Below are 25390 nucleotides of genomic sequence, written 5' to 3'. Positions count from 1 at the left end.
TTGAGCACCTAAAATTCGAAAATGCAAGTTATCCATTAAGACCTGTAAGACATTCCAAGTAGTTTTGTAGGATCTAGTTTAAAAGCAAGAGGATATTTCACCCTGTAAGAGCAACAACAAAAATAATAATAATGAGGCTTAAAAGTTTTTCTTATGAAATTATGAAAATTAGTTTTTCCTTTTCAAATAATGCCATTTAAGAATACATTAGCTTTGATTTTGATTTTTTTAAATTAAACTGAGAAAAAAATATTTATGGCAGAAACTGTGAAACTATAATTTGAACCCAAATCTCTTGAAGGAAATCATGCTAGCAAATTCAAACGTGCAAAACTGCTCACAATTTACATTAAGACCACTTTTCTTTCATCTTATTAAAAAATTGTTAAAAGGCTGCATAAAAAGCTTTGTTTTCTCAAAGTCTCTGAAGGATACTTTCCCTTAAACATTAAGGAATTTTAACCGCATTATTCTCCATCTCTATCCACAGGAGTGGAAAGAGGCCCCTGATTCTGGAGCAAAGAGCCCTCGGCCAGCAGCTTGCGAAACGTGGAAACCATAGAGGGGCTTTGTAAGTCCCAGGGGAGCCCCAAGGAGGGAGCGCCGGCAGGCAGGCAGGCAGGCAGGCTGGCAGAGGCCGAGCCCTGGAGTCAGGGGACCCTCAGAGCTTCTCCTTGGCCGGCACCCAAATGACGGGGCTGGAGTGCTCCTCAATGACTTGCTTGACGTGATTGTAAATCTCTTCCAATGTGTCGCCTTGCACAATGGCTGTAGGGATGCAAACAAGACAGCTCCTGAGGACCCCATTCTTTCCCTTGCCTCTTGCAGCCCACCCCCACCCCCCAATTCTGGTGCCCACCCACCCACCCATTGCGAGGCTTGGTCCCCTTCGATTCTCTGTGGTTGAATTATTTCCCCCAAAGATGCTCAGGGGGGAAAAGGGTGGGGGGATATTTGGAGCCTTGGCCTTCCTAGTTCTCCAGCTGACTGTAGGGGAACCTTTCTGGGAAGAATCCCCCCCCCCAAGATGGCGGGTGCAAAACCACACGCAAATGGAGAGCAGCCAGTCCCCAACCTCCACTAACTGAGCCCTCCATGGACAGAGCCGAGCCCGGGAATGTCTCTGACACTCCAGAAGGCAGCCGGAAGCAGAGGAGAACTCCAAAGCCCAGGTGCTGCAGAGGCTGGCACTGGGGCCACAGAAACATCCCTGCCATCATCTCTAAGGGAGTGAAGAAGGTTCCGGCTGCTCCTGGGGCATCCCTGGACGGCCCTCAATAGCAAAAAGAAAAGAGCACCAAACGTGGAACAGGGGCAGAAGTTCCAACCTGTAAAATGTTCTGTAAATTCTTGCTCCAGCTTCATGGCTCGTTCAAAGGTTTTTCGAGCTTGCTCGTCCGTTAATCGCTTATTCATTTCCCTGAATTTGCAGATATTTCAAACTCATTAGCGTTATCAACCAGACAGATTTAGCAGATTCAGTTAAACACACAGGAAGGTCAGGAGGGGGGGTGGCTGGGCAGGGCTTCATTTTCTTGGGGGTGGGAAACAGGGTGGGGGCTCTTCCTCCAATCTTAACCTCCCCAGGTTGCCGCCCCTTATCACTTTAATAACTCTTCCCTGATGCCGAACATCAGGGAAGACATTTGGGGGGGGGTGTCGCCTTTTCAGTTCGGGGGGAGACGGTGGGGCCTGGGTCTCAGAGACTGTAGCCAGCTCGCCAGGCGGCCAAGCCCGCTTTATTGGAAGGCTCGTCCGGAAGGAGCCCCAGCAGCCAGAGGGGCAGAAAGGGGCAAGCACTCACATGATGTTCTCCACGGACTTGGGCTTGATGAAGATGGAGACCGGGTGCAGCTGGGCGCTCTGCAGCCTCTTGATGGCGTTCCCAGAAACATCAAGGATGCAGTGCTTGCCCTGGAGGGAAGGAGAGGCTGCCTGAGGAACCGCTCAAGGCCACTGGACGTGGAGCATCAATTGGGGGGGGGGGGAATAGTGCCTTTACCTTCTCGGCAACCTCCCTCACGGACCGGACGCTTGTCCCATAGAGGTGGTTGTTGTACTGGCCAGCTTCAATGAACCGGTGATCCTGGATGTCTTTCTCCATTTGTTCTCGCGACATCACAAAGTGATAATCTCGCCCATCCACCTCGTAATCTCGTTTCGGTCGGGTCGTATCTTTACAGAGGGAGAGGGAGACAGAGAGACAGAGAGAGAGAGAGAGATCAGAAGTTGAGTGGAGATCAGTGAATGTCCACTGGCAATGACGCTACTGACGCTGCAAAGCAGCCACACACTAGACCCAACAAGGAGATATGTACACACAACACACACATCAATGCCCAAAAGAAAGGCTGACAGAATGGTGGTGGTGGTGGCGGTGGCGGCGGTGAGTGTATGTAGGTGGAATGACCCTCCATGGTCACCCTGGCTGTGGCGGGTGAGCCAGAGGCCCCTCAGAAAGGACCAGACCTTTCTGGCGGAGGCCTCTGAGGAGTCCACGGGAGCTCCTGCAATCTCTTTCCAGACAGGTTTCAGACGGAATGCCCCGCTGAGTCAATTCTGGGCCTGCTCTGGGGCGCTTGCCTGCTTTGTCATCTCCACCCCCTGGAGAAGGCCGCAGTGGGCCCAAGTGCCGATTAAGGGAGGACCCAGGAAGAGAGCCTCTACTGGTGTTACACCTGCCCAGGGGAACCTCACACACAACCACATTTCCACTGGAAATCGGATGGGCTCCGGCCACGTCTGCCTCTGGCACGGCCAGGGAGACAGCATGCCGTAACCTTGAGAGACGAGAGGGAGAGCCACAGTCCCGGCAGCCACCTAACGGTGAGAAGCCGGAGGAAGAAAAAACTTCACACCCAACTTCCCAGAGGATCCCGGCCAGATCCCAGCGGGAGGGAGCCTGCCTTGGGCGGCGAGGGCGACTCCCGAGGACGGGGTGGCTGCTGCTCCTGTCCTGTTACCCAACTGAAGTTTCGGCTGAAGGCTCCCGGGGGCCACTCCGGCCACCGCTTACAAGAGCTGATTGCAAGGGACCACATTGAAAAGTCATTCAGGTTTCAAGCACCACGAGGAAAGGAACACCCACAGCCCCACTCCCCACAGCCCCCCAGGTGGGACACCTACGTGGGACGCAAGAGCCGAACTTGTCAGGGAATTCCGAGATGAGGTCATCGTTGATGCGGTCTTTCATGGGACCCAGGACAATCACTGGACGCGTGTAGCTGACTGGAAGACAGAAACAGGGCCGGGCGCCTCCAGTTAGGGCAGAGCGAGGGGAGAGGAGAGGAGCCACGCCTCCCTCTTTTCTGGAAAGTGGGGAAAGGGCTACCGGCCCTCCAATCTGAGCCACTTCCTCAAAGGCCTCCTTCAGCCACCCGACCCAGAGGACCAGAAGCATGGAAGGGCCGAGTGGACAGGAAGGTGGGCAAAGCGCCCCATCCCTGGGGCCACAAAGGGAGCGACTGCTCACACTTGCAACCGGTGGCAGCATCAAGGGACCACCATTGGCAATGCTCTGTTGCTGGTTTATGGCAAGTTTTGCCAGTTTCCAGCAAAGAGCCTCCATTCAGGAGAATGAATTCGGTTAAGGATTTAAAATCAAATCAAGTCATGTGATGACCCAGTTAATGATCACAACAACTTATGATCAAAATTGTGGGCTCAGCTATGGTCGTTAAGTGAGCACTAGAGCCCGGGGGGGAGGGGGGGAGAGGAAGGCCCTCTAAGGCAGAGACTATACAGGAAGCCCACGAAAGGCTGCCCCTGCTTTAAATGCTCATCATAAACAGATTTGCCATGTAAAGCAAATAAGCCACTATGCGAACGCGGTAGTCGTAAGTGCAAATCCATTCGTGCCAAGAGGCATTTTTTCTTCTGCCAGAAACCAGTAAAAAGCATCATGAAAAGGGCCGGGAGAGCCGAGAAGAACTTCCCAGGCAGAGGCTGGCACCACCTGCCCCTGGTTTTCTGACAAGAGCCCTGGGGAACGGCGTAAGCAAATAGGCAGCTGATCAGCCACATTAACAGCCGCCATGAAACCAAGGTTTTCCTGTCCACCTTTTTCTGTCCTCCACGCACTTCAAAATCATGAGGAAGTTTTGACTGGCCTCACAGCGCAGGGAAGGCAAAATCTGATGGCTCCGCTCTTCACGGTGCTAAAGATAAATCTGTATCTGCCAAGCAAAGGGGCAGCACCCACTCTCTGGCGGGTCAGTTCACAGGCCGAATAGTACCAACCTTCTTGCTGGGTGACCGGTTCATAAGACAAGACACACTCTTCCTGGCCACCTGGAAAGTCAGAGAGAGGCCATCAGAGACTGTGACTTAACATATGCTTTCATAGGATGCGCCCCCCCCCTTCCCCTCCTGTCCGGCCAGCCCTCCAGCCAGCGACCAGCCGCCGTGACCCCCAAACCCCAAAGCCCGCCCAGGCAGCCTCAGCCCCCCACGGCCTGCAAGGGAAGCCAGATTAATGCTGGAGGACAACGGAGGAGGCCGCCCTCTTAACAACCTTTGGCGCACTTCTTGAAGTTTCATAATGAAGCTTTTAATTTTTCCTTTCTCTCTCTCTCTTTTGGCCTCTGTTGCTTACAGAAGCTTTAATGAGGAAAGTGAAAGGGTTTTATTCTCCAGTCTGCTGAAGTGAACTTTGCAACAAGATTGTGGCAGAAACACCCTGAAGGCCGCTTTGGGGCCCTCGGCCTCTTCTTCAAAAGCCCAGGACAAGCAAGAGAGGAAACCAACTTAAAACTCCCATGAAAAAGCATAAAAAGGAGGCGAGGGCAAGTGCTGGATCAAGCAGTAAAGCCAACCGGCGTCCTCTGAACGCTGGCCAGACCCACCGGCCCCTTGGCTCAGCCACATCTGTGGAGCTTCTGGGCAGAGAAGCCAAGGCAACAGAGGGGCCAAAGAACAGCTCCGGGGGCACACGGGCTCTCCCTCCTCCTGGGTCTCTCGGTCAATGGGGCCCATACACGCCCCTCCTGCCAGGCCTGACCGGGTGGGCAGAGGTAGCAGTGGGAGACTGGCACACCCTCAGGTAACCCAGCTCTCGCCCACAGTGGCCTTTAGCAGCGCCTTGAATTGCCCCCAGAAACCAACGGGCAGCCGCCGTCTTTCACACCAGCTGAAGCTTCAAGGCGTCTCCATTTTCCAATTGCTCTTAAAAGTAAGCCTGAACTTCTGAAAGTTCCCAGAAAAAAACAGCTGGAAGGAAGACAGTTGGAGACACTTACGGTAACTACTTTCACTGTCGCTGGCGTTGGAAGTCACGTGCTCTGAAAACGGTACAAAGCAAAAATTAGGAGCCATGCGAGGAACCCCAAGGACCCCCAGGGGCAGAAAGGACCTCTCCTCCTCCATGGGTTACGCAGGGCCATGAAAGGGTCTGACAAGCATCTCTTGACACACTTCATGGTTCTCCCGCTCCACGGACCATCTTCCTAAAGCCGAAAGAGAAACCCACAGTTCACAACACACTTCCAGAGAAGGGGGCGGCTCTCGGCCCCCTTTCAGGGATCGGGACCAGGAGCCACATTCAGCCCATCATCGCTGACCTCCGAAATTCATTTCCACAAAACAGCGGAGGGCATAGCTGGAGGAGGCCGGTTCAGAGAGGTCCCTCACCGGAACCTGAGTAGATATGAAGGGGAGCAGCCGCCCAACCCCAAAGCAGCAGCTGTGGGGCCCAGAGGGGGCTCCACCTGCAAGAAGCCCGGCCGACAGGTGGGAGAGCCACCTGTGTCTTCATGTCCACTTTCTGGAAGGGCAGAAGAGGGAGCCTGAGCTCTCATGGGGAAGCCGCCTGAGGCTCCCTTCATAGGGTCCCTTCGGGGGGGGGGGGGAGCACAACCGTCACCGCGAATAAGGAGGCTGGGACGAGGGTGGGAATCCCCAGAAGACGGCAGCCCCAGGTCGCTCTGGCTGCAAAAGCGCCTTTCAGGCCGGTTTTCTTTCCTCCAAGCAATGGGAGAGAACGAGGGCAGGCTAATAATATGAATGGGCACCAGGGTTTTGCTGTTTTAATCTTTCCGCTGGTTGTGTTTTATCATTTTAAAATGACCTTTTAATTTCTGACTGGGACCCGTCCAGCGTTGGCTGAAAAGAGAAAGGAAAGCTTTGTACAGCAGCCCAGACAGAGCCCCCCCCCCCCCCCCCGGAGTCACCTGCAGGGGAGGAGCAGCAGGGGAAACAACAGGAGCAGGGAAGAGCACGGAGCTTCCGGGGCAAAGGGCTGCCTGCTGGCTGAGCTGCCTGCCATGCAAGGAAGCCCAGAGTTGGCTTGAGGAGAGGAACCCAGACGGCTCCTCAGGAAGCGCCCAGGACGGCCCTTTGCCTGCCTCCTTTGAGCCCCTCCCCAGTCAAGGGTGGGGGGGAAGAGGAGGAGCCTGAGGCTCACCTGCAAGCCTTTTCACCAAGCCCCCCCCGCACCTCCCCCCCCCAGGGAGAGCCCTCCTCCTGCCTGAAGCTGCCTGGCCAAGCGCCAGGACAAAGGAGGGTCAGGCTGACCACACCTGTTTGGATGCAGGAGGAGGAGGAGGGGCTGCTGCAGGCAGACCCTCCTCCCCATTATTCCTGGGATTTTATCTGTCCAAGGGATTACCCTGGAGGAAAGGCAGGCTGGCTTCAACCGTGGTCCCCTGAAAAGAGGCCCCTGGTGCTCTGTGGGCAAGCAGCCTTGCACCCCTCAGGGAGAGGGGCTGCTCCAAGTGGGGAGCTGGGTGGGGAGGGGGAGAGCGTGGCAGAGGCACAGGGCGAGGGAAGAGGATCCCGATGGCGAATGTTGTAGAGAAGATCCAAGGGGACGATGGGCCCGATTTAACCGGGAGCTAAGCACCCATGATAAGGAAAGGAGGGGCTGCTTAGGATGGCCCCTACCCAGGTCTGGGAAACAGTCTGTGGGGCAGGAAGGCCTTGACAGGGTCCTGGTGGGGGCGGCCAAGAGGCTTGGCCTGGCAGCCTTTATCCAACCACTGCCATTTCTCTAACAACAGCGCAGAGTTCTTCGATATCAGGACGTTGAACTCTGCCAGGGAAGAAACCTTTAAGAATCAGTGACGTGCGGTGAGGGTTATGCCTGGTGAGGCTCAGCTGGGCATCCTTTTGCGAAGCAGGGCAGCGTTCAGCCTCGGGGGGGGCGGGGGGGAATTTGCATCGTGGGAGCCGCCAAGCGCCCGGGTCTGCAGCAAAGGCACTTGGCGGCTCCCACAATACAAAGTGCCCCGCCGCCCACCTGCTGACCCGGCCTGCGGCCGCTGCTTCTCCAAGATCCGCCGCTGGAAGTCCCGGATCGCCTCTGGGGGAAGGCTGAGTGAGAAGCGGAGCGAAGCTTCTCCGTGGCCTCCTGGCGCCGGGAGGCCGCGGAGAATCTTCGCTCCGCTTCTCACTCAGCCTTCCCCCAGAGGCGATCCGGGACTTCCAGCGGCGGAACCTGGACAAGCAGGCCGGGGCAGCGGGCGGCAGCATCGGGGACGGTGGGGCACTTTGCATCGCGGGAGCCGCCAAGCGCCCAGGTCTGCAGCAAAGAGGCAGCCTCCTCCTCCTCGCCCACTCCTCTCTCCTCTGAAGCACGCCCCGCCCAACGTAAGCGTGCTCAAGAAGACACGATTGGCTGCTTGCAGATCAGGAGGCGGGAGAATTAGTGCCTCTTTTGCATCTGAACTTCTTTGCCTTTTAACTCTTTCTTAACTTTTAGAAGGCGAAAAATTCCTTATGGAAAAGAGGCCCCGAGTTCTCTCGCCTCCTGCTTTGGTTAACCCTAAGCAGACACCAAGCCACTGTGAGCTGGAATCTGGTAGCAACTATCTTGGCTTTAATTGTTTAAAAAAAAATATTTAAATTTCTTTTCTTTTCCTGAGGAGAGTGGTGAGGCTCCGCCTCCCTTGCCTCTAGTGACTGCACGTCCCTGTTAAGAATGTATTTAGCTCCCCCCCACTTCTGAGCCTCCGATGACAGCCTAAGTGTGCAAAGGCTCCCATAGCCCCCGGCCGTCTACTCCTCTCAGCCCCAAACCAAAGGAGGGAAAGTCAGCCTGCAGCAGGGGAGGCGGGAGGGAGACGCAGTTGGGGCTGAGGAGGGGGGGGGGAGAGGGGTCACTTACTCAGGCCTTTTGATCCCATGTCTCCAGGGATCTCCTGTGGAGTAGTTCCCCGGGTGAGGGCAAGCAAGGAGGAGACAATCACAGAGAAAACATCCATCAGTAGCACATCCTCCGGAGGCTGCTCCAGGACGGTCCCAGCAGCATCCCTGGGGAGCCAGCCCCCTACGCCCCCCCCCACCCCACCCATGGTGTTCAAAAGCGCCATTCCCCTGCCAGCAGAATGGACTTCCCTGAAGCCCCGTCTCAAAGTGGGTCCAGTGAGGGAACCCACCCACCCCTGCCCAATCAGTCGTGAAAGAAGAGTTGCTGCCCCCCTGCGACCCACAGCTAGGCTCCTCATGGATGTTCTTGGGACCCTTTTCCAGGCCACACCGCACGGCACACGCGGCCTCCCCACCCGCCCTACTTACGGTCAACATCACTGGTCTCGGCCTCACTCAGCTCCTTGTTCTTGTAGAAGGGGAATTTTCGGGAAAAGAGGTTCTTTTTACGCTTGTCATTGAATGACTGCTGAGGAAGAAGAGAAGGAAACAGGGGCAAAGAAAGGGTGGGTGTCGGACGTCCAGCAGGTCAGGAAGGCCCAGAGCCAGCCAGCAGCCACCGCTCCAGGGGGAGGCCGACTTCTGCCCTCCAGCATGCAGACCCCCTGCTTCTGCCCAGGATGGGGGGGGGGGGAGGACAGGGGGAGGCGGGGCTCTGAGAGGGGGGACGGGGTGGGGCTCTGCTCTGTGCCCAGAAATAAAGCCAGTCCCTACGATGCCCCCCCCCCCTTCTAAGAGCAGGTGCCCTGGGGCTTTCGGCCAGAGAGGCAGCATGGATTTCAGAAGAAATAAGGCTACCCTCCCCCCCAACCCCAGGCAAATAAAAGAAAGGGGGAGGAAACCAGCCCTCATTTTCAATCAGAAGAGCTTGTGGGTTTCCGGAGAACCTGCCTAACTGACTCGGGTCCCAGAGACCCTCGGGAGTGGCTGGGCAAGAGCCCAGGGAGAGCTGCTGGACTTGGCTGCAACTCTTCGGAGGATCCCAGTAACTGAAAGTCTGTGTTAGACCCCCAACAATCTGGGTACTGAGGTGGGGAGGGGAAAGCAAGTGGAATATTCCAACCAGCTGTACTGGACCCTTCCCTGGGGCCCACAGCCATCAACTATGGGTTGGGGGGGGACACTAAGCAGGAAGGCTGCTGAAAGCTTCCTGGGCCCCATGAGAGCCGAGGTGGCGCAGTGGTTAAATGCAGAACTGCAGGCCACTTCAGCTGACTGCAGTTCTGCAGTTCGGCTGTTCAAATCTCACCGGCTTAAAGGTTGACTCAGCCTTCCATCCTTCCGAGGTGGGTGAAATGAGGACCCGGATTGCTGTTGGGGGCGATATGCTGACTCTGTAAACTGCTTAGAGAGGGCTGAAAGCCCCATGAAGCGGCATATAAGTCTAACTATTGCTATTGCTTTTGCTAAGTCAGGGGAAGAGTGCTGGCTATCTTCACCAACATGCTGGACTTGGTCAGTTAAAATATGCTCAGCTGCTCAACCTTGACCTTCCCTTTGGGGTGGGGGTCAGCTCTAAAGGGAATCGCTTATTGAACCGTGGAAACCCGTAAATGGGTGAATTTGGTATCCGAGGGGAGCTGAGCCCCCCCAAAGGGTTACGGAACAACTCCTGCATAAAGCCAGGAGGGAGGGAGGGAGGGGGGAACTCCCACCATTGCAGGTCCAGGAAGGTTTGCGTAAATGAAACCCCCCCTCTCCTGCGCCAATTTGGGCAACTTTTCATGACCCCCCCCCCCAAATGGAATATGGGACAGAGTGGAATGAAAACTCCCACTGTTGCCCTGCCTCCCCCACTTACAGAAATGAACTGGACAGAAAGCCTCCTTTGGTGCAGGGAGAACGATTAGAAGTCGGCAAAATTAAAATGAAATAAAATATGCCTAGAAGTCTTTGCCTGTGGACTTGTGAAAGCCGTCAGCCGCAAGGCTTTCAGCCCCCCCCCCTCCTTTCCTTGGGCAGGAGAGCTCGCTGGTCTTGGGCAGGCGGGTTAAAAGCTCTGGCGGGACAGGGCAGGAAAGGCAATGGGAAGGAACGGCCGGAGCTGACCAGCCCAGTCTACCCAAGCGTGTTACTTAGCAGAAGTGACACTGGCCAAGCAAAGAAGCAACCCCGTCTAGCATCGAGCTGTGGCTGGCATGGAATCACGTGGCTGCAGAAGAGGGAACTCCCGACCGCCACCAAATCAAGGAACAGATCAATTTTTCCCTCTTGTCTGCTGTGCCCGGTTATTTTCCCCAAAGATCAGTCCATCATGCACTCCTGATCAAAACGGGCCAGGGGTACTAAGCGGCCATCGGCAACGGCAAGCATGCTCAGCGTTTCCAGCAAGATGCCAGGTGAGGGGGGGGACAGGCAACCATGCTCCCGCAGGAAAGCCACAGCAAGGCGAGGTGCAGAAGGCAGGCAGGCAGGCAGGCAGTTCTCTCTCAATGGCAAGCGTACTTGAGGGTCTCCTCCAGTTCTCATGCATGGGCCTGGTGCAAGGATAAGGTACAAGAGCCGCGGGCAGCTCGGCTGCAGGGCAACCAGGCAGCGGTTCATGCTTCCCTACAAGGAAGGTGACTACTCCGGACTCCGAGGGGTTCCGCAAACAACGGGTTTGCCAGACGGAGGGTTGCCTCCTCAGGATGTTCTGCTCCTTCTAGCCACGGAGAAGGGCAAGACGTTGTGGGGAGGGGAAATGGGGAGGTTAGTGCAGCACAATTGATGCACCCCCGCCCTTGTTGAGGTGGGCAGCTACAGAAATCAAATCAATCAATCCATCAGTAAAAATAAACAGTCCTGCAATTATCCCCCCACCCGACGTGGATTTCCCCAGGTTTGTCTGCTTGCGCAAGTATTTGCTGGGGGCGGCTGCTGGGTCCGTCAGCAAATCTTGAAGGGGAGGGGCAGGTAAGCCAGACAGCTCTGCTAGCCCCCCAATGCCCAGGGCTGCCGGCCACCACAGGGCCTGCAGCTCCTCCTGGGAGCCTCAGGGCCCCCACACTCCACTTCCAGGGTTTACTTTTTCACTTCAGTGCAGAAAGGAGGGAGGGAGGGAGGGAGGTTCCCCAAATGGGAAAGAGAATGGACGTGAGGGAATTCAGAGAGCAAACCGTTATGGACCCACTTGCTCTTCTTCATCCCCCCTCTGGCCGTACCATCACAAGCCATGAACCCCCACTGGGGGGAGGGGATGACCAGGAGGGCCAGGCCAGCACATTCCTTCTTCCCAAGAGGCTGAACCAAGCCAAGCCCAAACGGCTCAGGGATCCGTGCAGCTCAGCTGAGGTTTTGGGCTCCTTTACCGCCGATTGGTTGAGTCAGCTGCCCATCCCCTACGTCTTCCTGGATCCTCAGTTTCCCAAAGGAAATCAAATGCTGACCATGAATCACTCGGCCCAAAAAGGCACAGAGACAAAATATCCTAATAGGAGATGGGAGAACAATTGCCCTTATAACTGGGCCAGAGCAGGAAGTATCAGGAGAGAAAGACGGAGCCAGTGCCGGTTGCATTCCGGGCTGGAAAAGTGATGGCACAAAGGGGCAAGAAAGGGAGGACGGGGGGACTTAAACCCTGGGGGCTGACCTGCAGCCACAGAGACAGAGGCCTGGATTCCTAGATTATACAGAACCTGGATATGGTTTCCAAGAGGCCGTAAAGGTTTTATTTGGTCTTCTGAAACTGCCCCCCCTTCCCTTTATTTAGAGAGAAATTATTTAGAGAATTACGTTTACTGTCCTGAAAATTAGACCAAACCGAGGACTTTGCGTTCAGTTTTGGACACCACATTTTAAAAGGATGCTGACAAAGGGGAGAGCGCCCACAAGAGATCAGAGGATGAGAAGGCCCTGCACGGAGGGAGTGGGCTACCTTAAGGTCTTAGGCCCCTTCTCTTCAACATTTTTATAAGTGATCTAGATGAGGGATGGAAGGGGAACTCATCTCTAGACAACACCAAGCCGGGCTGAATGGCTGGTACTCTGGAAGACAGACTCAAGATTCAGAAGGATCTGGATGGACTTCAGCACAATGAACGGCTGAGGTAACTAGTATGTCCAGTTGAAGGAAGCCCAGGAGGGTTGGGGGTGACATGACAGCCAGTACTTGGGGGAGGGTGGGGTGGGGGGGCTGTCCCAGACAAGAAACAATGGGTGGAAGCTCATTAGGGGGTGAAACGAGCTGGAACGAAGGAGAAATTTCCTGCCGGTGAGAATAACTAATCAATGGGAGAGCTGAACCTTGTGGAGTTGGGGGGGGGGGGCTCCATCACAGAGGTTTTGAAGAAGAGACTGGATATCCATTTGTCCGGAATGGAATCAGGTGTCCTGACTTGAACAGGGGGATGAACTAGAAGACCTCTGAGGTCCCTTCCAGCCCAATGGCTTTAAGTAACTGAAGGTTGTCATATACCGGTAGTAGAAAGTCTCCGTCACCCAGGTCACTGTTGTCCCAAAAGGTGCTTTTTCAAGAAGCTACTTCAGAGCTAGAGCTGAACCTGAACCCTCGGGCCATGTAGGAGAAGTAACAGAATGGTTGTTATTCCAATGATGGGGCAAAAAACTCTGGGTTTAAATTCTAGAGAAACCAGTCAGTTTTCTCTGAATAGCAGGAAACGTTTCCTAAGGATAAGAGCTGCAATGTTTAGTCGGGAGGTGGAGACTTTCCTTCACCAGATTTGTACAGGCAACCAGATTCGGGCGGCCACCATCTCTCAGGGACGCTGCGGGGGTGGATTTCTGCTCTGGGAAGAGGATCAGATTAGGCAAGGCCCCTTTGCACCCTGGCATCCCATTATTCTCCCCCTTAGGAGAGCTTCTGCTTGTGCATCTGTAACGCCTACCTACTGCTGCCAGCATTAAAAAGCTGCAGGTGCTTTTTGAGGCCAGAAGCGGCTTCAGATGTGCCTGCAAGGAACCAGGGCCTCCCCTGGGAGTCTTCTTCAGCTCCCGAGCTTTAGCATCCGGGACCCTTGCAGAAACCTCAGAACGGAAAGCTCCTCCTAATGCTATGCGGGGGAGCCAATGGCTTGGCTTTAGGGTTAGGGTCTCGGCGGTGGGACTCCCGAAAGCGCATCCCTCGGGTCTGCCACGAGATGGCCTGTGGAAGAGCTCTGGTGTCCCTGGGGATGGGAGCGTGGCGGCTGGGAGCAGACGAGGCCCAGGTGGGCCCTACATCATCGAGGGAAGAGCCAAGGTAAGCAGTTCAAGGGAGCTCACGTGGCTGAATATCCAGGAGACACGCAAACGCTCGATGCCGGCAGAAGGCTCAGCCGTGGTCAGGAGCACCGGCCTCCCCCACTGGCTTTGAGCTGGGCGCTCTGGGGATGAGGGAACGGGGCAACCTTCTGGCCACCCAGACTGTCAAACTGGCCCAGCCCCCCCTTCTGCTTCCCATAGCAACTGTGGTGGTTGAGGAAGGCAAGTTCTGAGGGGACATTAGAGGTACGTCCGTGGCCCAGAGAGACGGTGGGGGAGAGGAGAGGAGGAGGAGGAGGAAGAGGAGGAGGTTGGACAGCCACCTCTGTGACAGACTTGGATTTTAAGCAGCCTCACACCGGAAGCCCCCCCCCCCTTTCCCCAACTGTCCCCCATCAGAATTTAACAAGAACAAATATCTAGATATTCCTCAAGGCTTCTATCATTCAACAAATCTCTGATTAGGTGGGCTCTAATTTTTTTCAAATTTCCATTTGGTTTTTAGTGTTGGAAAAACTGCTCAAAACATTCATAATGCATCGTGTCCCCCCCCCTTTCTCTCCTGGCCCCTCCAGCAGGGACCCTGTGGTGGACAAGCACTGCAACGGCAACCATTGACCCACACTCACCCCTTTGTCACCTCTCGCTTTAGAATTAAACTTCACCGTCTTTAACCGAGCTCGTTCCTTCTTCTCCACCCTGCAAGGAAAATGCCGGAGAAAACCCATGAGGGTCGGCGGCTCTGATTCTCTCCTTCCTGGGGCAGAACCGCCGTGCGCCTCTCTGGCCACAAGGTTGGCTGCTAGGATGAGGATCCAGGCTGGAGGTGGGCAGAGCTTCCCCCACAGAAGAGAGCTTTGTCCCCCCCCCCCTTCAGCACTTGCCCAATGGGCCAGAAAATATTTGGAGAATCAAGCGGCACTTGACAAATCCACCTGCCAGAAGCGTCACCTTGTGCAATAAAAGTGGCAAAATGCACCCATTGGCCTGATTCCGGGCTGCACACAACACAGCAGAAGGACCACAATACACAACAGACGGTGAGGCAAATGGGAAATGTGGCCCATCCAGAAAGGGTCTCAAATCCCCCCCACCCCCCAAGATCCAGGCCAGGGAGGACAGGCAGGCCCTTCCAGAGCCCAATTGGGAGGGGAGCGGGCCCTTAGCGCTACACCCCATGGAAACAAGGCTTTGCTTGGTTAGCGGAAGGGCGTTCACTCCGTTCGCCTGCATGGATCCCTGGGACCAGGAGCTTGGCCACCAGCATCCCGCCAAGGTGGCGCAGTGGTTAAATGCAGCACTGCAGGCTACTGCTAGATCAGCAGTTCAGCGGTTCAAATCTCACTGGCTCAGGGTTGACTCAGCCTTCCATCCTTCCGAGGTGGGTAAAATGAGGACCCAGATTGTTGGGGGCAATATGCTGACTCTCTGTAAACCGCTTAGAGAGGCCTGAAAGGCCTATGAAGCGGTATATAAGTCTACTGCTATATTGCTATATTGCTATATCCCTCCTGGCTGGTCCAAGCCCCTCAGGGGACACCCATGGCTGGGTCCATGCTGTGCTGAATGTGTCTTTGAGGGGATGACTCAAAGAGGCCACGACTCTTCCCCAGGGGCTGCCGGGACAGGGATGTTAGAGGAGCCAGACCTGAACCATTTGACTCAGAAATGTTTTGAGTGCGTTCTGGCATGTGGCCCTTAGTACACTTTTGTGCTGTTTGTGGTTGTGTTGTTAGCCATTAGAAGAGAACAAGCAGGGTAGCCATATAAATTGTTGGCCGGTGGAAAAGAAGCCCCAGGCCTTTTGCAAGCCCCTCCCCAACTCCACCTGCAGATTCCAGCCCTCCCTGGAGCCTCAGGTAAGGCCTGTGGGGGAGGATCCTGCTATTTCTTGGCTCCTCCAAACAGAACGAAGGACAGAAACCCTGGCTTCCTAGTGAAGTGCATGAGGCTCAGTGAAGGGAACCGTCGCAAGGGCTGCTGTGGTTCTGTGCATGGGCTGACTTAAACGACTGATCTTCCGGGCACCCCAGGAACCTTCGGTCAAGCTGTGGCTCCCCTTGCAACCAATGGGGGACTTCACCAGAGCGCTGATTTACAAAAAAGTCCTTCCCCGACCTTCCTCTGGGCGGCCTGTGTCTTCCTCACTCTCAGCTCCTCTGCCAGAGGCCTGGGAGCTGGGCTTGGTCCTGCTCAGGGTCTCAGCGTCTTCACCCACAGCTCCGATTATCCTTCCTGGGGTCTGTTGGAGCCCCTCGCCCAGCACCCCCGCCCCCCGCCCAAGTGCTCCGTCGGGACTTATGACCTGTGAAGTGCCCAGAGTCCCTTTGCATGGGAGAAGGGCCTCAACAGTAATAAGAGTAGTAGTAGTAGCAGTAGTAGTAACACTCTCTTGCTTCCCCTTCCTGACGCTGCTGTCATTTGGCCACATCTGCTGGCGCCACCAGCTGCCACCTGGACTTTCTCTGCTGCCACCAAGTCTGGCCGATTGTTATTGGAGGATATTAGAAATAACAAAAGAAATGCCAGTATGTGGTCAGGTTTTAAATCTTGGTACATTTTATGATGGACGCTGAAACAATTATAGTCAAATGGAAATGGAGGAATGATGATGGCAATAGGTATAAAAATATCTGATTTTAAAAAATTATTAAAAAGAAAAGAAAGCCGCCAATCCCACTTGGGGCTCCTCTCCCCCACCACCCCTTTTTCCTGGCAGGCCTCGAGCCGCCGTGCGAGTCCGCTACCTGCGTTTGCTGGGAATGACGCCAACCTGGTCACTCTCCCCGCCCGGCATCACCAGCCGTGCCTGCCACCATTCATCGTCCGAGGCATTGATGACGTGGAGGATGTTGCCGAAGCGGAAGTTCAGCCCCTGGCTGGGGAGGCCACTGTCTTTCGTCTTGTCGTAGTCAAAGAGGGCTCTGCGGACGAAGGGAAGAAGGGAAGAGGAAACGGGTGACCAGGGGACAGAATCGGAAGGAAAAAGATTCCCCAGGAGGAGGAGGAGGACCTTTGCAGCCCCAGGAGAAAACCAGGTAACGGCTGCAAACAGAGTGGTGGGCAGCGGAGATGCAGCCCCACGAAGCGCATCATCATCATCCGGGGGGGAGAGGCTGCTGCATTAAGTGGCGATTTCAGCACCCGGAAAAATGATAAAGTCGCACATTCTTCCTGCAGTACGAATATATTGCTTCGCTTCTACAGCTGTACCAGTTGCTCAAGCTGCCTGAGCCAAGACTTTTAGCGTGGCCAAGGCACAGGGCGTGAGAGACCTACAGGAAGGCATCTTAACGTAGGGAAGCAAAGACGGCTTAACGGGTGTCACTGAGACGAGGTGGATGAAACTCTTAAGTGAAAGGCAGAGGCTGAAGATCCTGAAACAGAGCAGCCGGGGGGGGGGGGGCAGTGCCGGGTGAGGGAAGGGCCCTCGTGTCTTGAGAACCAAGGGGGGGGGAGAGCCACATGAGAGCATCTGGAGAAGAACAAAAGCAGGGGGGCTGATATTATTGGGGGGGGGGACTGCAGACGGCCAAGCCAAGCAGAATGACTGGATCAGACCTCGTGACATTCAGGAGGGAGAGACACAGGAGTATCGGGGAGCCTCAAATATCCAGGCCTATCCTGCCAAACCAAGTTAGTGGGGGCTGCCGGGCTCCAAAGCCTCCCCAGATGCTCCGGCAGATCGTTCCATCCTTCAAGAGACCCGAAGAAGAGACAAAGGGGCCAGCAGCAGAGCCAGGGCCCTCAACAGCCCCGGAAGCCTCACCTGACGTAGAGGGACCGCTTCTGGCTGGTCCGCAGAGAGCCAGATCCCGAGCTCATGCTGCTGCTCATCATCTGCTCTCGCAAGTCATGTATTCTGGCTTCAAAACGGCCATATTCTGAGGAAGAGGGAAATGCCAGGTCAATAGCAATAGCAGTTAGACTTATATACCGCTTCCTAGGGCTTTCAGCCCTCTCTAAGTGGTTTACAGAGTCAGCATATCACCCCCAACAATCCAGGTCCTCATTTCACCCACCTCGGAAGGATGGAAGGCTGAGTCAACCCTGAGCCGGTGAGATTTGAACAGCCGAACTGCAGAACTGCAGTCAGTTGAAGTAGCCTGCAGTGCTGCATTTAACCACTGCGCCACCTCGGCTCTTCAGGTCAGTTCCACAAATGCCAGGGCTGCGGAATATCAGGGTTTTGAGCGCCCCAAATCTTACGCCCACCTAGACTTTTCCTTTAAAACACGTATCCTTCTCTCCCCCCCCCCCACCCCAAAGATTTCAAAAAGATAGTGGAACCCCACATTTTCTCTCTGTCACTCATGCAGACACACACAGACAGACAGACAGACAGACACACAAACACACACAGAGTGATAGTGCAAGGGTACACAAATTTACTCCAGATATTTGACAGACTGAAACATGGTTGATCTATCTATCTGTTTGACTGAAGCCCACTCGTGCTCTGGTGAGCATTCAGGTAAGAAAATTTGAAAACAAAATCATAAATTGTTAAAAGCAGGTAAACAGCAGATTAACAGATTCAATGAGCAACGAAGTTAGGGCCAAAACCAACTGTCTTGTCTGCTTCCAGGTGCAACCCAAGGGGTGGGTTATAGCCGTGGAGGCTTTGGACGAGAGAGATCCAGGCTACCTGAAGAAGCACCTCCCCTCCCCCCCCCCACGGGACTGGCTTGTCCCCGTGCTCCCCCCCCACCAGAAAGGACATGCCGCAGACCCCATCGGCCAAGGAATTTTGGGTCCTTGTTTAATGGCCACCAGTTTAGCATGCAAGTTATGACAGTGCTGAATGAGTGATATTTATAAGTGATATTGGGATTTCCGCTCACCCCAGAAACCCCGCACTCACACGATTGTGATGTGGGTACAACTGGTTCACACTTATGACAGTCGCAGTGCCCTTTGGTCACATGACAGCCATCTGCAACTTCTCCGGCCAGCTTCCCACCAGCAGAGTCCAAGGGGAAGCTGGCAGGGACGGTGGCCAGTTGGTCTGGTCAGTCCCTTGCACCCCCCCCCCTGCCCAGCATCAGGAGCAGCCACCCCCGGCCCACCATGCTCATGCCATGCCGCGTGCCCTACCTGCCTGCAAGCCATCAGGAACTCGCTTAATGACCTGTGACCCTCACTTCACAACGGATGTGGTCAAATGACACCAGGCCTTAAAACCAGAGTGCTCATTGACATAAATTCTGGCTCCACTCACTCGTCACTAACTGAGGACTAGACGAGGCAATGCAGGGTCGTTTCCCACAGAGCCAGATTTTCCCATTCTGAAGAGCATCCCGGAACGAAGCCGGAATATGTTATTAGGCGTTTTGTTTTTAAAACGTTGCAAACCGAGTAACCACAGTTTGCGTCTCTGGGTGGGGTTTTTTAAAAGGAGGGAAAGAAAAAGAACACAGGGAAGCAAAAGGCGACACGTGGAGGCCGCGCATAACGAAGAGGCGCATCTGGACCCACAGGTGGGGGGGGGGGGGTGAGCCAGGCCTGCCAAGGACTAAGAGGGTCAGAGCCATCGGAATGGGGGTGGGGTGGCCCAGTGGGAGCCTCTCTCCCAGGTCCAACCAGAGGGTCCTGCCTCAGAGCCCCCCCCCCACACACACACACAACACGGCCCGAGTGTGACCCCGTCCTGGCCCCTTGCATCAATCCCCTTCCCTTGACAAAGTCACCTGGGAAGCAAACTCCATCGCCATGAAGACGGCAGGAGGCCCCAAGGCTTTCTCAGCCGTTGCAAGGTCTTAAAGCAGTGGATTCCCAAGGGGGAAAGAGAGGGTTTAATCTGGTCATTCACTTGCCTTCGGGACGATACTGGGCTACGATAGTGACGGACTGACCGGCATTTTTCAAGGCAGCGGCTGCCTCTTCGTGGGTTGCTGCTTTGAGGTCCACGCCATTTACCTGAAAAGTAACACAAAGGAACCGTTGCTCACATCAGAACGTGGATGTCACCAAATCAACCAGCTTGGAACCCAACCGGCGTCTTGCAGATGGCCAAGCTGCCTCCTGGTGGGTCACAGAGGTCTTATCCCCCCCCCCTCACCCACCTTGCCAGGCAGAGCCCCGCACGGTCCAGGGTCCCCTGCCAAGAAGAGCCCCGACTGGTTTTCCCCCCTTTGCAGGGTCTTACCGAAATGATGCGGTCTCCTTTCCTGAGCTCCCCACTGAGGTCTGCAGGCCCCCCGGCAAGGATGAAGGAGACAAAAATCCCCTCCCCGTCCTCTCCCCCCACGATGTTGAAGCCAAGTCCTGTGGAGCCCCGATGCAGCACCAGCTTCCGTGGCTCCCTTAAAAGGAGAAACCAATTACAGCCACTCCTCCTGCATGGACAGCCCCAGTGGCTGTCAGGATAAGAAGAGCCAAAGGCACACAAGACGTGTTTGTTTTTAATCAACAAATTAAGGATTTAATAGGCACATGAATAAAGATTTCAGCAAGAAACTCTTCTTTCTACTTCTATGGATAAAGGAAAAAGAAAACTAAACAAAAAATATATCAAATGCAAATGGAAAGAATTAATCAGCGAGTTCTCTCTCTGCAGAGACTTAACACTGTTTCTTATCATGATAAAGTTATGAAGAAAACTCAGGACATATATACACAGATATGTGTATCTTTAAAAGTTATACTGTGTTTCCCTGAAAATAGGACGTGCCCTTTTTTCTAATTTATTTTTTATTTTTAGGCAGACATAGATAAACAAGACATAAAACATAAAACCATCTTTCATTACATACAGTGTAGTGTCAATTGGTTACAAGGTTTTGGTGCATCCTTTCCATAGTCATCACTTGCAATTTATATGAAATCACATCTTATCAAATCCAATATGTTTATATACACCACTACCATTGTACCTTATTTGTTTGACTATCACTATTTATTCCTTCACTTTCAAAGAGCTACACTAAATATTGGGATCATTTATAACAATTCATTACATCATCTTCAATCTATCCAATAATAATATATCTTGATGTTATATTCAATATCATTCTGTTATTCTTGTATTGATAACATTCTCTAGCATCTTTCGTTTCCATGTTTTTTTATCTAACCATTGATTAAAATAAATCCCATGTCTTATTATAAAATTGTTTATCTTCTTGTTCTCCAATTTCAAATGTCAATTTAACGACACGTCCTGATAATGAGGCCAGGACTGATTTCTGGGACTGGTGTAAATGTATCCCCTTCCCCGGAAAAGGAGGGAGGGGTGGCCGGCACAGGAGGAAGCCCTTCCCTTCCCTGCTCACCTTGGTGCTTCTTAGTCGGAGGAGCCGGGCCGATCCGGCTGCCATTCACAGAGCAGCTGATTTGCGGGGGCTGCTCAGGCTGCGGCCTCCAGCAAGTGCGGCTGCTTTTGCCATCAATTGCGGACACAAAAGCAGCAGGAGGCCAAGTGATGCTCCCCATGCGCCTCGCACCGGCCTTCCGAAGGCTACTGTAGCAGCAGCTTTATCATTATTTCGTCCCGACCCACGTGGCCCAGGGAGTCACGTGGATCGGGACAAAATAAGGGTAAAAAAAATGTTGCCTTGCCCTCAGCCCCCCCGTCCCCCCCTTCCGGGTCTCCCAGAGACCAAGCTCTGGCAGAGAAGTGGCACCAGGGTTTCAGGAGCAAAGGTGAGGCTGGGAGGAGCCAGGCAGGGCAGGTGGGGGGGGGGGAGTCCAGTGCGGCCCCAGCGCTCTTCTTCCCTTGGAAACGGAATCCTGGGAGGGGGAGACGGCATCCCCAGGCAGGGCGGGTATGTGCACGAAAAGCACAAAGCGAGGGAGCCAGCAGCTGCGGATTAAGGAGCTTTGTGAAATGTCATGCCTACACGCAAAGTTTGGTGAGGGAGGGGGAGGAGATACTCCCCTCTCTTGACATTACTTGGCTTGAAAATATTTGAGAATCAGGCCAGAGAGGAGGAGGAGGAGGAGGAGGAGGAGGAGGAGGAGGAGGAAGGAGACGCTGCCGCCTGCAGAGACACAAAGATCGAAGTTCACTGAAGACGCTCCCTCTCCGGCCAGCCCACAGGACTACCTGAAGGTGGGAGGGGGGAGATTTCTCACAGGGCTTCTTCCGACATCCCAGTTGTATGGATTTCCATGCCTTCCTTTATGGGATGTTTTTCCCCACCTGGGACATCAGGAGGAGCCCTGTGAGGAGATGCCAATGGGCAGGAAATCTCTACCCCCCCCCACCTTCAGAATATCCTTTCAAAGAGTACTTTCACCAGGATGAAGAGGCGGCATTTGCGTCAGGTGGGACTTTCTTTGCAAGGTGGGCGATCTGGGGAGCGAGAGATTTCGGAGGCCTGGGCTGCCGTGGGCTGGTTTCTGCAGTGATTCATCCCCAGGGGTGAGCCTTTTGCCCTGCAGCTTGGAAGCTGCGGAGGAAGCCTGCCATGCCCGGCGAGGGTGGGGGGAGAAGAGACGGCAAGAGAAGCCACGTCTCGCTCCATGCCTCACACTTCTCCCGCACCCCACCTGCCACCCCTCTCGCTAGAGAGATGGCGGGGAAGGGAGGCAGCCAGGATCTTGTTAGCATTGGGCGGGAGGGAGGTGTTTGGTGGGAGGTGTTGGGCCGTGAGACGCGTGGCCTACCCGAGACTTGCAGCTCCGTCGCATTCCTCACTGTTTTGTCCAGGGAAGCACCTTGTAAAAAAAAACATCTCAAGTTCAACTTTCCTGGACAAAACAGCGAGGAATGCGACAGAGCTGTAAGTCTCGGTAGGACATGCGTCTCGCGGCCCAACACCTCCCACCCCACCCCAATGCTAACAGGACCCTGGCTGCTGACCCCCCTGGCGCTTCCATCCGGGCCATCAACCGATCCTGGCTTCCCCTTCCCATTTCCACCACTGGCCTCGAAAGCAGCCAGGCCCTCGTCGGCCAGTGCCCAACCCCCGCCAGAGCTGCCGGGGGCTGCGGGGCAAAGGGGGGCTTTCTGCACCCAACCTTCTTGGAAGACAAATGCTCCCGCTGTCCATCGCTCGACTGGCCATTGCACCCCTCTGGGCATGAGCCTTTCCTCTAGCAATGAGGCCTCACGGTCAGTCCAGCCAAGAGGAAGAAGGAAGAACCGCCAGGGCCCCAGGAAGAGCAAAAACCCCACAGGAACAGCACTTCATTACGGGTAGTCCTCAACCTATGGCCACCTCTGTTTCAGTTGTTAAATCGTGACAGTCGTAAGTCAAGGCACTTAACCAGATGTGATTTATGGCAGTCATTAAATGAATCACATAGTTTTAATTCACATCATACAACCTTTAAGCAAATCATATAGCCATAAAACTGAATCCATTCTCTGGAAATTGGCAAAAACCATCAGAAACCTGGGGGGGGGGGGGGGGGGTGTTGAGTATCATGCAGGACCACACCACACTGTGACAAGTCGTAAACGTGAGCCCTGTTGCCAAGCGTTGGAAGCGCAGCCCTGGGGGGGGGGTGCACATTCTGCGACACAGCTGAAAGTACTGGAAGCCCCCCTTCCAGAAACATATGGTCATAAGTCAAGGACTGTCTGCCTCCACCGAAAGACTATTCCTACAAAGCTTCAGCCGTCCTGACAAGAGCCTTCCTTCTAGGCAGTGAATGGCTCCGCAGACACCCTCCCTCACCCAGGCACCTCCTTCCCTTTGGGGTGCCCTGCTCTGCCGGCTATTCCCTTCCACCACCACCTCCACCCTGCCCTTGCCCCCCACCCCCCACCCCCCAAGCGTTCAGCCACATCCGGTGACTTATTGCAGAAGTGGCTGCAGAGGCTTCCTACCTGGTGATCTTGTCTTCTCCCAGCGTTGCCTTAGGAACAGGTGAGTATCTCCCTGGGGAGGCTGGTGGTGGCAAAGGCTGGCCCAGGTAACTTGACGGGCTGACGTGATTCTCTGCAGGCTGAGAGTAAGCTGGGGAGGGGGAGGGGGGGGGTCAGTCAGAAGAAGGTGCCCTCTGCTGCCTGGGGCCAATTGGCAGAAGCTGCCCCTTCACCTGCCAAGCACCCCCAAGCTGCAGATGCTGAACGGAAAGAGTGGAGCTTTTCAGCCGCAGTTCAACCTCCAGGCCAGTTGACTGGGGTGGGGGAGGCAAGAATGAACCCAACCCAATGGGGAGCCACTGCTAAGTGCCTGGGTAGGTAAGTTCTGACCTGCCATGTTCCCCTTAATGCCAGGGCATATCACCCAGGTCCACCTGCTCCCACCTGACCTGGGAGGAATGGAAGAGGAGTGCCCTTTCCCAGCCCCTCGGCTGCCCTCATCCCTTCATCCTTTCGTCACCCGCGTTTAGGCAGCCACGAAGGCAGCCCAGCATTGGCCGCCTGATCCCAAACAGGGAGCTGGGTTGCCTCAGAGCGCCAAGCACAGACTCTGCTGGGACTGGCAGTCACTCCATCCACACACAGCCTATCTGCCAACTCAGTCCCCCTAACCGCCCGCCACCTCCCCGGGACAGTCATGTCTTCGTTTGTTTGGCAGTGGGAAACTTTGGAAGAGAAGCTGAACCTGCAGATGTGAAGAATCCCAAAATGGGAGGGGGAGGGGGGAAGCACTTTTTAAAGAGGCCCACAGGAGAAAGCTAACAAGTGCTGGGCAGCATGAAGAGGATGAAAGTGTTTCAGACAATGCTCCGAGGACCAGGCCATGGGTTCAAGGAGCTCGTGGATGGAAGAGGAAGAAGAAGGGAAGGGAAGTAATTGAATTGTCAGACGACCAAGGAATGAAACTCTGGCCAAGGGAGGATAAAGTGAAGCCGGGTCCAGCACTCAGATGGCTTCAGAGAAGCTGCGGAGGCTGAGCCAGGGGAACGTCCGCCGTGGGAGACACCTGAAGCTGGTCAACCCACGATGCCCTGGCAATGTTAATTCCCCTCCCGACCGCCACGCAACTAATGTTATGAGCTTCACGTGGGGCTGCCTTGGAGCCCAGAATTACAGCTGGCGCAATCTCATCAGTCGGAAACGCCACCAATTTCAAAGTTCCGGGTAGTCCTCACTTTCCAACTGTGACTGGAACTGGCAACTCTCATTAAGCAATGTGGCTGTAAATGGAAAAACCATGCAACAGCACCCGACTTACGACGGCAGTTACAGCGGCAGTCTTTAAATGAACTACTCATGGTCATTAAGCGCAATGTCACATGACTGCGACTTGCAACTTCGTGCCAGGCCCCTCATTGACTTTGATCGTCGGAAGGTGGCTTGAAGGCCACGCACGGCAATCACGCGGGGGTGGGTGGGGGTGTCAGGATTGTGGCTCTTGTGAAGGTGCACACTGGTTGCCAAGTGCTCCAATGTCTGTGATGTGACTGTAGGGAGGCTGCAACACCACAACCTCCAAGGACTGGCCATAAATCTGCTTATTTAGCACTGCTGTAACTTCAAACGGTTACTAAATATGAGCGGTCAGTAAGCGACAACTGCCCATTCTGTAGCGGTCACCAATAGGGATCCAGGCGCAACTCCTGACCCTTAACTTCAGCTCTGAGTTCCGATTGCGACTTCGAAGACCCCACGCAGCACAGAAGCGGGACCATCCCCCTGTCGGAAGTGGGGGAGGGGGCTGTTCATGTTTAGAGAGGGCCCTCCAGGAGTCGCCTTTGTGCACCCCCCTCGCTGGCCCTGGTCCTAGACGCCTTCTGCAAGCCAAAGCCCTTGTTTCCATGCATTCGCCCTAAACTGAATGTGGCCTCCGCGTTAATTTTTGTTATGAAATTTCTATTCCCTATTATTGATCACTCAAAGATGTTAGGAACGGGGAAGGTTTTGAATTATGTTAAACAAACAAATTATTTAAATCTCAGAAAATTTCTGGGTCAAAAGTCTTAATTATGCCATGTTGAGAGTCAAGGACATCTCCCACCCTTCGCAGAGGTGCACTTCCACCCACCTAAGCGTCCCTTCCTGCACCTGCAGATTTTCCCAGAGATTTGCAGAAACGGCCAGAATCATTCTCCGTCTGTTTGCCATCCATTGGCTCAAGAACCCGTGCAAAGATCTTTCCCCTCTTTTCTCTCCTATTACTGTACCTTAGCGACATTATGTATGGTTTTGCTAGCCAGGCTCTGGGGC

The 25390-nt window shown here is 54.4% G+C and overlaps 1 protein-coding gene across 8 annotated transcripts in view; it reads right to left on the bottom strand.

The window, feature by feature from the left end:
• Nucleotides 1-236: 236 nt before the first annotated feature.
• Nucleotides 237-25390, bottom strand: part of DLG1 (discs large MAGUK scaffold protein 1) — a 50752-nt gene continuing 25598 nt past the window's right edge. For 2 of the 8 annotated variants that reach the window (XM_032224761.1, XM_032224762.1), the window contains exons 11-25: nucleotides 23102-23231; nucleotides 21934-21984; nucleotides 19472-19628; nucleotides 19140-19242; nucleotides 17093-17207; nucleotides 16071-16247; nucleotides 13953-14022; nucleotides 8512-8611; nucleotides 5238-5279; nucleotides 4240-4290; nucleotides 3127-3228; nucleotides 2003-2175; nucleotides 1805-1914; nucleotides 1329-1420; nucleotides 237-768 (exon numbers count right to left, since the gene is read on the bottom strand). In XM_032224761.1, the coding sequence (XP_032080652.1) occupies nucleotides 662-768; nucleotides 1329-1420; nucleotides 1805-1914; nucleotides 2003-2175; nucleotides 3127-3228; nucleotides 4240-4290; nucleotides 5238-5279; nucleotides 8512-8611; nucleotides 13953-14022; nucleotides 16071-16247; nucleotides 17093-17207; nucleotides 19140-19242; nucleotides 19472-19628; nucleotides 21934-21984; nucleotides 23102-23231 (1580 nt within the window). In that variant the 3' untranslated portion in view covers nucleotides 237-661. Of the gene's footprint in view, nucleotides 769-1328; nucleotides 1421-1804; nucleotides 1915-2002; nucleotides 2176-3126; nucleotides 3229-4239; nucleotides 4291-5237; nucleotides 5280-8101; nucleotides 8136-8511; nucleotides 8612-13952; nucleotides 14023-16070; nucleotides 16248-17092; nucleotides 17208-19139; nucleotides 19243-19471; nucleotides 19629-21933; nucleotides 21985-23101; nucleotides 23232-25390 lie in introns of all 8 variants that reach the window. The other 6 variants (XM_032224764.1, XM_032224765.1, XM_032224763.1 and 3 more) reach the window with 5 other exon arrangements.

This window comes from Thamnophis elegans, chromosome 10 (genome assembly GCF_009769535.1).
Source record: "Thamnophis elegans isolate rThaEle1 chromosome 10, rThaEle1.pri, whole genome shotgun sequence".
Classification (NCBI taxonomy): domain Eukaryota; kingdom Metazoa; phylum Chordata; class Lepidosauria; order Squamata; family Colubridae; genus Thamnophis; species Thamnophis elegans.
Note: the sequence above shows the minus strand (reverse complement) of the source record. Positions and strands in the feature narration are given on the sequence as shown.